Here is a 13,890-nt window from a genome sequence, read left to right as displayed (position 1 = left end):
CATGCATTTCCATGTTTAATGCAAATAATGCAATCAGAGCGCAAACACCTCTGAAGTTTTAGCATGCTTGATTGGCATTACAATACCATGGTTCAATTTATAGCAGCGTTTTCCATATCCTGCATTAAAGCCATGGTTTGTCGATGTGTTGTATTTAGCATATGAAATACACATAAGATCTTGCTTTCAAAAGCAAGTTGTTTTTAGTGTTGTCAGTAGTCTGTATTGAAACAACAGTGCTTTAATTGTGAATCTAAATCTAACAAAAGAGAAGAAAAAAAAGCAGACAGGAAGAATTGTTGGGCTTCTTTTGTCCAAATGTTGATTGTTGATTATCATCTTCTCCATCAGCACCAAGTGCCCATGACATTAATTTTGGTTTTTTTGATAGCTTTAACAACACAGTATCATTCTTGTTCCTTACTTTCATAAAGGAACAGTTCTTCTGCTGTGGAGTTTGGTAGCAGTGTTTCCCCTACTTAAGTTGTTAGTGGGTAGACTGTCCATTAACCTGCCCTACCACACACCTTCATTACCCTCGTTCATTCTAGTATTCCTCTGACTTTTGTTGTGCACTTGTTATTTTAGAATATTTCTTTATATGGAAAGTAATTCAAAATTATAAGACAACATCGCTCATACTGTCTTTTTTATTAATTTATTTTGCAAGATTTATATGACCTCCCCTACACACTAATAAAAACTTTTAGGGGAAACACTGGATATTATATGAATGGTCCATATCAGTTGTCTTGTTATACTTCCAGTATGTCCATAGAGACAGCATATACCAGCTGTTATGTCACACTTATTTCCATAGAGAGGACAAGTACCAGTTACGGAGGGCATCAACTCTGAAGCTGGGGCCAGCACATCAGTAGGCCGGCATAAAAATGCACGAAAAGTAACCTACACTTTATTACATCTCTTGTGATGGCTTGTTGTGGGACTATGACTTACTGTGATCAGTACTCTACCATGACACAAGTGCACTGCATCATCATCAAGTGCCCTTTTGTTTAACAATGACAGGTCGCAGATTTTAACACACAAAGCTGGCATAACAACTAATGAAGCTTGAGCTGGTGCCTGAGGTGTTTGGGGTGTGTAATTACTTCATACTAAAAAGAGGTTATGCCAGTTGGTGTCCAGAGCACTGCTTATGTGTTGCTAAGATGGAAACAGGAACATTTTCCCGGCTAATCTTTCAGAGGCTGCCATGACATTGTGTGACATTTCATCCACAATACCAGATCTAATGGCACAGTGGTGCACATGGCAGGCTCTGGAAACCTTTGGAAATTACCTGGATTCCTGCAGCAATCGCTCCAAAACTTGCGGTCTGATTTTGATCCAAGCCATGAAAATAGATCGTTTTTTTCAGAGGTTAACCTACTTGCCTTCAGTTATGACTGGAATGATCAGACCCCTATTTTAGGACCAATGCAGAGTTAGTCCAGAAATTCAGGTAATATGGGCAAATTTAAAAAAACCCTGCAATGAAACAACAATCTTAACAAACTGAAAAGCTTGGTAACATTTCACTCAGAGGTGTATTTACAGAAGCAGTGCTTACTGATGCAGAAAGCATGATTATTTTGCAAAAGCTATAATATCTTGTCCAGAAGTGATCTTGCAGTATTGTTTATTTAAAATCACATGAAAATAACTGTATTGGTCAGAATGTTATTGAACTGATAAACTGGATATACACTACTGTAGAATGAAGTGTTACCAGCTAACTGCCTTTTCCGAATACATGGAAGTGGGTCCTTTTTCCGTGTACTTCACCCCGATTTGAGGCCTATGTAACCCCTCTCCCCGCCCCTCTGCCAGGCCAACCACAGCATAGATTTTGACACCGGGTCAGCTATGGTCCTGACCATTGAGAGTACACTGATCACTGCCTGCTCCTCTGAGTCCCTGGTAAGCAAAGGCCACTTCAAGAATTTCTGCATTCGCTTTGCTGAGGGTTTCGAGACCTCCTGGGACGACTGGAAGCCTGAAATTCGAGGGGATCTGGTCATGAATGCCTGTGAGTGAGGCTTTCTGTTTTTAAATGTGATTTTTGTCTCACGTATGGTTTATTTTGCTTCAGTTTTGTCACCAGAAAGGAACGTTTTAAAAAACAAACCATTTTTTGTGTTACAATTAGCGTTTTTAAAATACTCTTTAAACGACTGAGTCTCAGAGATGCTCAGCAAACAAAAGTTCCAGAAACATTTTTAGCTATGTACTGTATAAGCCTGGTGTCATGTGATTGATGATCTGAATTCGATCTGTAAAAACGGTGAATCCTGTGACTTTCTATGCATGAAGCTCATCTGAATTATTGACTGGCAGTTCTCTGTGTGTCTGTGCGGTCTGTATACAGGTGTGGTCCCTGATGGTACATATGAAGTATGTTCCAGGACTACAGGGCAACCCTCTGCAGGCAAGTTCTTTTAACTAAGCTTCGATCTTTAAAATATGAACACCCTGTAGCTGCACAACAAGTATGAGACAACTGTCTGAAAATGTGATTTTGCATTCATTTCATCCACATCATCTGCTGCTCTTTCTTCCTCTCCCTCATGGCCTCCTCCTCCTCCTTCTCAAAAACAGAGAGCAGTAGTGCTGGTACCTGGACGTTGAATGTGCTTTGGAAAATGTGTGGTATCGATGTTCACATGGATCCCAACATCGGCAAACGCCTCAATGCGCTGGGTAACACACTGACGTCACTGACGGGCGAAGAGGACGTCGATGACATCGCTGACCTGAACTCTGTCAACATGGCGGACCTTTCAGATGAGGACGAAGCCGACACCATGTCGCCCACCATCCACATGGTCAGTCAGCAGTGGGTTCATGCACGTCTGAGATTTTCATTTGGGGAAATGTATAAATGATACACTTGTTTCCACCACAGCTAGCCAATTCTTCTTTTATAAATTGAGTTTCAAATTAGCTGTGATGACACACAGCTCTGTCAACAGAGGATCAGCTGCTCTCTTTTGTGACTCCAATTAGGAAGTTCTCAAAAGATTTCTATAAATTCAGTTCCTGTAGAATTTGCAGTTATAAAAGAAAAAACAGAGAACAAAAACAGCGAACTTCAGCTGTTGAACTTGTTGTCACATGTTAAAGGAATATTTCAACATTTTTGGAAATGTGCTTGTTTGCTTTCTTGCTGAAGGTTAGGTGGGAAGATCAATATCACTCTCATATATGTCTATTAAATACAAGCTTGAAAAACATCTAGCCTGGCTTCTTCTGAATAAATCTGCCTAGTAGCACCTCTGAAGAGACCATTTGTGGGTTTATGGGGCGCTATTTGCAAAAGTCTCTGCCGGTTGCCTGGCAACCGACTGGCACAGTGGTGACAAGACTCTGTGAGGTCACTGAGCACAGCTATGAAATAGAAATAACCTCACAAAAAACCACAAAGTGTAGCTTTTGTAGTGTTTAGACAAGATATGTGTTAGTCTGTGAGCTGTAGCTGTGCTGATATGGGAATCTTGATTCCTTTGGACCATCAGACCTTAACAGTTTTTATGCTACGCTAAGCTAATCGGCTGCTCATTGTAGCTTTGTATTTAAGACACACAGAAGCAGTGTCTAGCTCCTCATCTCACTCTGTGCAAGAAAGCAAAGAAGCGTTTTCCCAAAATGTTGAGCTATTCCCTTAATATCTCTTCAGTACATTTGAACAGTTCCTACCTGGCTTACCTCGAAGCTTCAGAAGGTAAAGTCTGACTCAAGTCGTCCATTCTTCCACCTCTCCATCCATCTGTCCCTGCCGTTGTTTACAGAGTCCAGAGAGCCAGTTCAGCCCTCGGCTGACCTTAAGGAAACGTCTGGTAAACCACATCCTGGGCCTCAGCCCCAGGCCTCAGAGTGTGTCTGTCCCAGCTGACTACTTAAACTGTGCATCGCCTCGCCTCCGAGCGGGCAGTGCCAGGGCCCAAAGACCTCTCTCCTGGGCTTGTGTATGTAGCCACCCACAGTGTTAAACTCTTCTCTGGGCTGACAAAATCACTTGCAAGGTGGCATTCCATCTCAGTCACCTGTAGTTATCAGATGAAGGTTGTGGATTCCAAAATGCTGAGCAATGCTAATTTATGCTTTAACTAAATAGCATGAAAATGGAGAACAGCGTCGCTTAGCATTTGCTTTCACTGCCCTTCTCATTAAGCTTCAATGATGGGTGAAATGAAATAAATCAGTGTTACATTTCCCTGTGGTTATAGAGCTTTATGTTTTCCTCTTGCACTTTTGAGTGGAGTGGTGATGGTGATGGTGGTGGTTCTGTCTCCTGTTTTGTGACATTTTGTGTGTATGATATTTGGTGTGTGGAATGAACCTATTCTGATTGAGTCATGACTATCAAAATAACTCACCTTTAATCAGACAGATTTGGGAATGATGCTTTCTTATTCACAGCAGCTGCCTGGCAGAACTTTTTCAGACAAATTGGTTTTTGGGTTTAATCAAAAGTTTTGCTTGATTTCTGTCATCAGTTTTACCACATCCACGTGTTTGGGTATCATTGCTTTGATCCAATAGGAGACCATTGACCCCAGAAGGCAGATCTTGATGGGGAACCAAGTGATTGACGCTCGTGGGAGGAAGTTCACCAAGAGAGTGGTGGATATCAGAGAGCTGAACGAACAGGCCAAGGTCATCGACGACCTCAAGTAAGATTCCTGCTCACTCACCTGTTTATACTGATTTTGAAGGATGTGCTGTCACTGCCATCCCATTAAAACTACAAAAAAAATCTACATCCTCTTTATTTTAACCACAGGAAATTGGGAGCCAGTGAAGGCACCATCAACCAGGAGATCCAGCGCTATCAGCAGCTGGAGTCCGTGGCCGTCAACGACATCCGGAGAGACGTCCGAAAGAAACTGCGTCGCTCCAGCATGAGGGTGAATGCTCATCTTCCCCAACAAGCATTTTACTCGCTAAGTTGGGAAATTATCAAGTAGAATGTTACACGCCATATCTTAAAATAACTGAATGTCTCTCATTTGGACTTGCTTTTGATTTTGTGTTTGCTCCTCACCAGGCCGCCTCTCTAAAGGATAAGTGGGGTCTTGGCTACAAACCAAGTTACAACCGCTCCAAAAGCATCTCAGCAGCAGCAGGCCGACCTCCTCTAAAAAGGATGGACAGACAGAGGTAAAAAAAAAAACAAAACACGAGGAGCAGGAGTTTCCACTTTTTCTGATACCATATCATTATGGAAATTATGCTAGTAAGAGTTCTCCATCCAGCACTTACAGTAAACAAACAAGACCAAGTAACCTCTGTCTTACACCACTGCTGTTGGCACCACATATTTTTGAAACACATCTCCCATTAGCCTTCCTACAAAGAGGATGCAGTGACTCACAAATTAGAATGTAGTGTGGGGGAGAAAGTGGCTCTCATTTGTTTATAGTAATTATGCAGATACATCAGAATTAATGTAGTAATGATATTGAAACGGTTGACACGCTGTACGACCTTTAGCAATGAACAAACATTCAGTCTGCCACCGAAAAAATGAATAAAAATTATACGTTAAGAAGTGTTCGGTTACAGTATTTCCTGAAACCTGCAACAGCGTGGTGTATGGCGTTTATGCGTCTAAAGCAGTTTGTTTATATTACCTTACTGTGTTCATAGTTCCAGACTGGGGGATGTGGATGATTTGCCAGATATGCGTGTGGATGCGTCCTCTCCTGGACCCCGGGTCACCTTCAACATCCAGGACACGGTAAACTTACTGTATATCTAAAAACATCCTACCGGTCTCACATGCTGACAAAGCAGAGAAAGCTACAACACATAGCAGAGTTGAAAGAAGTGTATCCACACACCAAGGTGCTCCCGTCAGAAGGATTTTAATGCCGTGACATTTCGAGGACAAGGCTTTTCCTCAGACACCTTATCGTTTGTTCTTGTCATTTCTTAAAGCTGTAACACATGAACATATTTTAGCTTTGTACAGATTTGATTGCACTGTTTTAAGAATGCTCTAACCAAATCAATAATTAAGGCATTGATAAAGTAGGTAGTTTTAGTTTTGTGCTATTTTATGTTGACAGATCATCATCCCATCCTCCATTTCTATGTGTTTGTCACTGTAATTGCTCTCCATACTGTGTGACACTGTGACTCGTATGATGTCATATGGTCATGGGAGGGACCTTTTTTTCATTTTTTTTTTTTTCCATTTTGGATGAGCTCATTTTTAATAACTTGTTTTTTTCAATTGAAGATAAATAATCAGGCCTTGGACTCTGCATTTGCACCTGTCAGTCCAGGAGAGGTGTTCAAGGTATTTGGTTAAAAAGAAATTCACTTTAACAAATTGAAATATCTAACAAACAACTCTTCTCCTCTGTGATTATCTTGGCAGTGCCGACAGCACTTCAAACATGCAAAATCAAAACAGGATGCTATGTATATGTATGCATACATCAGTGTTATATTGAACAGCAGTGTGACACCGTACATTAATCAGGCTCCCATGTGATTATAGATGTAGCACCGAATTAAAATGTATATTCTACAGTATTTATTACTGCTCAGAGATAACGTAGCATACCATCAGAGATATGTGAGATGGAAATTTGTCCCTCATCCTAACGCAAGCACACTTTGAGAAATTCATTTTCTTGCATAATAATAAGACGCACCTGTAAATAAAAGGTTAGAGTTGGAATGCTGTGTAATGAATTATGGAGTCACACATCACACATCCTGTCTTGAAACTGCATAAAAATCCAAGCCGGTTTTTCAACCTTAATATATTGACTGATTTCTAACAACTATGCATGGTTTGCCTCTGAATCACTGTTGTTTGTCACAACAGTTCCTCCCAACTAGCCTGCTTCTGTCAGAGGTCACAGATCCACCTGTTAGTACCTCTAAAGCTCACTAGAGCTGAGACTCTAGGAGTCCCAGTTTGTGACCTCCAATTTTTAACCAAAATCCACTCAAGAAAACTTAACACAAAACCTGTTTAATACCAGACAGTGTTTAATGAAAAGTCAATTCAGAATTTCTGGTGAAGGCTAATGAAGGCTTTGCAGAGTTTATTTGCCCTGAATATTGATGAGTCTATCTGCAGTGGTATTTTCTTGTTTGAATGGTCAAATCTTTTTCACCACATACTGTAATTCCTCCAATATTCACTCTATAATTATGACAGATCCAGACTGACTCCATGTAAGGCTTCATGACAGGGTTTGCTTCACCCACCTAGACACTGACTCATTCATACAGATTGAAAAAAAACAGACTTTAGATTAACAGTGAACATACAGACAAATGTTGTTGTTTCAATGGCTCTGGAACAATTTTTTATCTGGAATGGTTACAGATGCAGTTAGCAAACATTTTCAGGACTTTTATTCATGATCAGCAGCATGTGCATGTCTCTGGGATCTGTTGGTGCTGTTGACATTTGGGCTTCTTTTCCAGCTGTCTTTCAGAATACTTAACTTGGGCATTTCTCCATTGTCACCCTCTTAAGAGTGCCCTTCACCTTTTCTCCTGACGGGATGTCACATCATCCTCACCTTCTCCTTGTGTCACGCTGTCTCTCTTTCATTCCTCCTCACAGAATGTGCATAAACTTTCAGTGGTGTTCTGTCATTGGTCATGAAACTAGATCTCAACTCTGCTGTGAGATTTGATTTCAACATTTAAGTAAAGACGAAATGTCATACATAAAGAAAATAGCTTGTGATTATCATTTCCAGTCAACAGAACACTCCTTCAAAGTTATGGTTCCTTGGCTACCTTCCTACTCAATACATCCTGTTTTCAGTAGGAAGGAGCTCTATAATGACATGAAAACTGTCCCCTTGTGTGAGTTTGTCTGTCTGTCCTTCTCTGAAGTTTCCTGAGGAGACAGAGGTGGACCTGTTGTCAGTCACCATCGATGAGCCATCTCATCCTCATGATCACCATCATCTTCATTCTCCATCTGTCATCGAGGGCCAGCACTCAGCTTTCAGTGCCCCGGTCACCCCTGCTGTCTTCTCACCCATACTTCCCTTCCAGCACGACGACATGAGGCGTGACGACCTGTCCTCCTCCTCTTCCGAAGACTCCGAAAAGGAGGATGAGTTTGAACGCGACAGACTGCCAAGCTATCGAAGGCCTATGTGAGTCGTCATGTTTTGTTTCCCCGCTCAGACATTCTTGTGATGAATGTTAGATGAAAGGAAGCACCATTAAACTTTTCTTTTATGATTTATTTTCCAGACTATAAATAAAGCTAGACGATTTTCAGCATTCACTCAACAATCCCTTTCTTGTTTCACCTCAGCCAAGCGTCTCACAGGAAGTCCTCAGGGTTTTCTGCTGTGAGTCAGCTGTTCAGCGAGCGCTGGCCGAGCACTCCTGCCGGCCGCGGCTTCAGTGGCCCGACAGCTGAGAGAAACATCGACTTTGAGCTTGACGTCCGTGTGGAGATTGACAGCGGGAAGTGTGTCCTTCATCCCACCACTCAGCAACCAGAGCATGAGGACATTTCCCTCAGGAGGTATGATGGAAGACGCATTTCTTTTTCTTGATAATTATTGTACAGAGAGCAGAATTTTAATTCAAGTCTGACTCGGATTTCCTGCAGGGGCTCATTTTTGAAACAACATCATGTTAAGGGTAAAATCAAACACTGTATCATGAAATCCACTCAAATCATTTGCCAGGTGAAGGCTGATGCTTCAGCTGGTCCTCAGTGGTTACAGAAATAAAACCTTTTACAACCCTGCTGGTACGCTGTGTAAAACATAAGTGAAACAGAATGTGATGATTTGCTAATCTTTTTGAAATATATTCAATTGAAAACAGTACAAAGACAAATATATTTAACGTTTGACCTTATCAACTTCAGTTTTCTGTAAATATCTGCTTATTCTGAATTCGGAGCACTAACATTTTCAAACAAACAAATGTTTCAAACAAGTTGTAACAGGAGCAACGAAAGACTGGGAAAGTCGTGAAATGCTCCAGAAACACCTGTTTGGATCATTCCACAGGTAAACAGGTTGATTGATAGCAGGTGATAGTATCATGATTGGGTATGAAAGGAGCATCCTGGAAAGGCTCAGTCATTCACAAGCGAGGATGGAGCGAGGTTCACCACTTTGTGAACACATCATTGGATAAAGGATGTTACTACATGGGCTCAGGAACCTTTGTAGAACTGTTTCTTCATTAAACACAGTTTGTCTGCTAAAAATTGTGTTCTTTTTTTAAGTTACATTTTACTTAGTGTCCCAACTTGAGTCAGGGTTCGGCATTCGGATCACTAAACAGAATCAGGCATAAGCAGACATTCTTCATTTGATGGGACTCTTCTCCCTGTGGGTTTTGTAGGAGCTGTGAACGCAGCCTCAGGAGTCTGGACCAGGAATCTCCCCCCAAGAAGAAGAAGCTGCAGCCCACCTACACCTCTACCACCCATCTCCTAGCCGGCAAAAAATGTCCCTCCTCCCTGCAGACCAAATCCAATGACATGGAGACCACAGTCTTCTACATTCCAGGAGTAGACGTTAAAGTCAGTGTCTTCCTCAGAATCCAAATCATCCATAACTTTTGACTCTGTACTGTTTATTTTGCGTGCTTTAAATGTTTCATGCTTCTTCTCTCTCCCCCAGTTGCACTACAACTCCAAGACACTGAAGACGGAGTCGCCCAACGCCTCGCGTGGATCCTCCCTCCCTCGCACTCTCTCCAAAGAGTCCAAGCTGTATGGTATGAAAGATAGCGGCCCTCCCAACCCTCCCAATGCTGTCCAAAGCAAGACTAACTCGCTCCTACCTCCCCCGCCCCCACCTATTCCATCAGGTACTGAGCAATCCCTCATTCTGAATTGCATGCCCTAGCACCATCTGTAATCACCGACACTAGTGTGCCACGCCCTCCCAAGCTGATGATTTACATCCACACATGGACCCGCCGAATCTAATGCATGTGATTTCATCCTTTATCTTAAAGCATGAATCCAGAGGCCACCTTTAATCAAATGGGCTCGTGCATATTGATGCGTACCACAGAGGGGATGACTATTTTACGAAACAGTTTGAAGTTTAAGAAATGAACTCTCATGACATACAGTCCAGGCAGTAGATGGCTTAAACTATCATGTGTCTTTGCAGCCAAAGGTAAGGGCAGTGGAGGAGTGAAGACGGCCAAGCTATATGCCTGGGTGGCCCTCCAGACTCTGCCAGAGGAAATGGTCATCAGCCCATGTCTGCTGGACTTCCTTGAGAAAGCACTGGAGACCATTCCGATCACTCCAGTGGAAAGGAATTACGCAGGTTTGTTTTTTCCACCATCTGATCCTTATGTTCTTGTTCTTATGGTCTGGTATTCATAGAGAACTCTTTGTGATTATGTCTTTCCATTAGCTATGGCTTCCCAGGAGGAGGACATGGGTCAGTTTGATACAGTGGAGCAGCTGGAGGAGTCCACCACCTCCCTGGTTTCCTCCTCCTCATCGGCCTACTCCTCCTTCCCTGTGGATGTGGTTGTCTATGTCAGAGTCCAGGTACTGACAACCTGTTACACTTCACTCTCCCTTTATAGTCAGGACATCTGCAATATTAGATAACAACAGTTCCACCATCCATGCAGTCCTAATGATGGATTTATTTGCAGCTCCATGGCTGCTTTGTGTCATCTATAATGTCCATTTTTCCCATTGAAACATCAGTTATAATCTGTGTTTGCAGCCCTCTCAGATCCGCTTCAGCTGCCTGCCGATGTCCAGGGTGGAGTGTATGCTCAAACTGCCCTCTTTAGACCTGGTCTTCTCTTCTAACCGCGGAGAGCTGGAGACCCCGACAGGAGCCCACCCCACTGACGGATCTCACCCGCCCTCCTCCACTCCACCAGGACAACATATCCCCAAACCACCTCCAAGCAAAGGTCTGCAGAGCATGACTGGCAGAATAATGACGCTTTAATGTGTGCAGTGCAAAGATATGTGAAGAATAAAACATTTGCAGTCAACATCTTACATGACACACAGTGCGCACATCTATTAGCCTTCACTCCATGCCATGTCTTGGCCCTGTGTGATTTGATGTTGCTCACAGCTTGTTCTCATGCATTCATTACTTCGCTCTCCAGTCTGTCTTTGCCAGGTTGTACAAGGTCTACCATGCTTTTGTTTCGTACTGCATCTCAGCACGCATTTTTGATTTAGTCCACACATATTTACAGTAAAGTTACAGTTTGTTCTTAAGCCAAAAGAGAAGTGGCAAAGTATTAATATTCCAGTATGACGTTAATATGCATGTGATGCATTAACTTTTTAGCAGGCAGCTCATTTGTACTCTCAGAAGCTTACTCCTCTCTATCATGAAAACGTGTGTTACCGATTAGGCTACTGATGGGTGTCAGACCTGTAAACTGTGATACAGCTCCTACCAGCGATAGTCAGATTTTAGGTAGTTAATGCCTATTATATGTGACTGCTTGTCTTACCTCTGTGTTTTTCAACCCTCCTCTGCCTCCTTTCAGCGTCCCCGTTGCTGGGGAGCCCTCTAGGCAGGAGCCGCCACAGCAGCAGCCAGTCCGACCTCACCGGCCCCCCCAGTACCTCCTCGGGCCTCAGCTTCACTGCCTGCATGTCTGACTTCTCCCTGTACGTGTTCCATCCCTACGGCGCCGGAAAGCAGAAATCTGCTGTCACAGGCCTGCCTCCAGGCCCAGGGCCGTTAGGTATGAAAAGGGGAAACTTGTTGTAATTCTCTAATGTGCTAATAATACAGGGCTGCAGTTTACTTCTTTTCCTTTACTGTGGATATGATTTGTGAGTAAATAAACATGTGCCAGATCTAGTCAACATAGGAATAGCTGTACGTCCATCAGCGTAGAGCATGGAGTCGTGGTATTTTCTTATGCCACCTGTTATCAGTGTATGACTGACCACCAAGATTGAAATTAGATTAGTTTATTGATCGTCACGATTATCGCTTTTTTTTCTGGAAGGTACAGTTGATGAGGAGCCGTCTTCAGTAACAGGAAGAAAAGACTCTCTGAGTATCAACCTGGAGTTTGTGAAGGTCAGCTTATCCAGGATGAGGCGTAGTGGAGGCCCCACCTTCACTGAAAGCTTCATTCCTGCCAAAGGTGGCAAAATGGACACCACCCTCATCAACATCTCAGGTACATCGCCAGCCTCAGAAGAGGGCGCTTCTTTGACAGACAATAAGTGATACTGACTGCTTGGTTTCTTGCTGGTCTTAGCTTGGAATGGTCTTCATAGAGATGTATTTTCAGGCAGGAGAAGTCAGGGATATGGGAGCATGTATAACAAATAATCATCAGGAGCTGCTTGTAACACATCACATACCCAATGCTCTTAATATCATGTAAACAACTTCAGTCAGTTGGTGGCAAATAATTAATTCTTTAACAAGTCAGTTATTTCTCTGTTTTAAATATTGTCCATAGAAAAATGTCCATTTGAACAGGAAGGTTCATAGTGTCAGTTAGATGTTTGAATCCATTGCATAGAGCTAAATGTTGATACACTGCACTGTTGGCTCCTTTTGTGCGTTCACTTAATTTGGAGTCAAGCAGCGTTCAGTTTTGCCTATGTAATCAGGATATTTGAAGTGATATGCAACAGGACTGAACACTTGCAGTGCAGGAACGGGACATTTTACAAGCATAGAAATGAGACCGGGGAGCATGATGAATGAAAAATGCACCTTTCCAATCTCTGAATGTCAGGATGTACAAGCGCTCCTTTTTCCCCTGTAGATTTGTTTTCAGGAGCGTACGCTACAGATATGCCTGCACTGTAGAACCTTTTTAAAGGTGTGTCTCTTATCTGAACAAATGCAATATTCTCTTCTCAGCTGTGTGTGACATTGGCTCGGCTTCCTTCAAGTACGACATGAGACGACTGAGCGAGATCCTGGCCTTTCCGAGAGCCTGGTACCGTCGAAGTATCGCCAGGCGCCTCTTCCTGGGTGACCAGACGATCAACCTGCCAGGTGACTTGTTGACCACATAGTGGCTTCAGTATGTGTCAGGGTTGGTTTGTTGAGTGTTGCATTAGTATGGTAGGTTTTCACCACTCTAAAGTCGAGCACATCTAACACAACAAACAGAGCTTGCGATGCTTCTGAGGATGCTCTTCTTTTCTTTAGATTCTTCTATTGTGCCTTCTCCACAACTTTCTGTTTATTATTGACTTTTGTATGAAAGTAGTAGTGAAAGTAACATGGCCTTTAAGTAAGATAAAATTTATGGACAAACAGATACAGAGAAAACGTCTTTAATTATGCAGAAATATGCACATAAAGGAAATGAATGATTTTCCATCTCTCTCCTCATCTCTGCGGGTTTAGCTTGGGTTCTTTTTTAATATCCCCACAAGCTGACAGTCCTTGAGCCAACATTTACTCCCACTGCTCCCATGTTGACATTTCAAAGGCTGTCCTTTACTTACATCTCTCAACCTTTACCTTGTTTCAGCCTCTGGCCCCGCCACCCCCGACTCGGCCGAAAACGTCACCCAACATCTGTCCCCCGAGTCCAGCCGGAAAGCCTACTGGAGGACCTGGGACGGCAGCACCGGGACGCAGCACATGCCCCAATCCCCCAACGTCTTTTCGGAGCACTCCACCGGAAGCAACATGTCCCCGGGCGGCCTGGGCCACCTCAAGTCCCCCGCCCCCGGACGCACCAGGAGTGTGTCTGATTCCTCCGCTCCCAGGAGAGGTAATTACAAACACTCCTGCCATTTCCAGATGGAACTTGAACTAAAATGTTTCGTGAAGTAGCCAAAACACACTGCCATGTGCTGTAAGTCTGCTTGAGTCAGAGTTCATAATTTCATAATTTATCCCCGACTGCCTTTTACCGAACGTTTGTTTATTGTCA

General features: G+C 43.0%; 1 protein-coding gene across 10 annotated transcripts in view; it reads left to right on the top strand.

The window, feature by feature from the left end:
- Positions 1 to 13,890, top strand: part of kiaa1109 (KIAA1109 ortholog) — a 69,641-nt gene that overhangs the window by 45,207 nt on the left and 10,544 nt on the right. For 3 of the 10 annotated variants that reach the window (XM_041953168.1, XM_041953170.1, XM_041953167.1), the window contains exons 60-80: positions 821 to 904; positions 1,837 to 2,035; positions 2,375 to 2,434; positions 2,605 to 2,831; positions 3,795 to 3,971; positions 4,549 to 4,679; positions 4,790 to 4,913; positions 5,054 to 5,166; positions 5,656 to 5,746; positions 6,251 to 6,310; positions 7,879 to 8,147; positions 8,312 to 8,527; positions 9,364 to 9,544; positions 9,645 to 9,834; positions 10,146 to 10,307; positions 10,398 to 10,537; positions 10,722 to 10,917; positions 11,515 to 11,715; positions 11,986 to 12,162; positions 12,861 to 12,998; positions 13,483 to 13,728. In XM_041953168.1, the coding sequence (XP_041809102.1) occupies positions 821 to 904; positions 1,837 to 2,035; positions 2,375 to 2,434; positions 2,605 to 2,831; positions 3,795 to 3,971; positions 4,549 to 4,679; positions 4,790 to 4,913; positions 5,054 to 5,166; positions 5,656 to 5,746; positions 6,251 to 6,310; positions 7,879 to 8,147; positions 8,312 to 8,527; positions 9,364 to 9,544; positions 9,645 to 9,834; positions 10,146 to 10,307; positions 10,398 to 10,537; positions 10,722 to 10,917; positions 11,515 to 11,715; positions 11,986 to 12,162; positions 12,861 to 12,998; positions 13,483 to 13,728 (3,382 nt within the window). The remainder of the gene's footprint in view (positions 1 to 820; positions 905 to 1,836; positions 2,036 to 2,374; positions 2,435 to 2,604; positions 2,832 to 3,794; positions 3,972 to 4,548; positions 4,680 to 4,789; positions 4,914 to 5,053; positions 5,167 to 5,655; positions 5,747 to 6,250; positions 6,311 to 7,878; positions 8,148 to 8,311; positions 8,528 to 9,363; positions 9,545 to 9,644; positions 9,835 to 10,145; positions 10,308 to 10,397; positions 10,538 to 10,721; positions 10,918 to 11,514; positions 11,716 to 11,985; positions 12,163 to 12,860; positions 12,999 to 13,482; positions 13,729 to 13,890) is intronic. The other 7 variants (XM_041953173.1, XM_041953169.1, XM_041953172.1 and 4 more) reach the window with 7 other exon arrangements.

This window comes from Chelmon rostratus, chromosome 15 (genome assembly GCF_017976325.1).
Source record: "Chelmon rostratus isolate fCheRos1 chromosome 15, fCheRos1.pri, whole genome shotgun sequence".
Taxonomy (NCBI): domain Eukaryota; kingdom Metazoa; phylum Chordata; class Actinopteri; order Chaetodontiformes; family Chaetodontidae; genus Chelmon; species Chelmon rostratus.
This window is presented reverse-complemented; position numbering and strand designations above follow the sequence as displayed.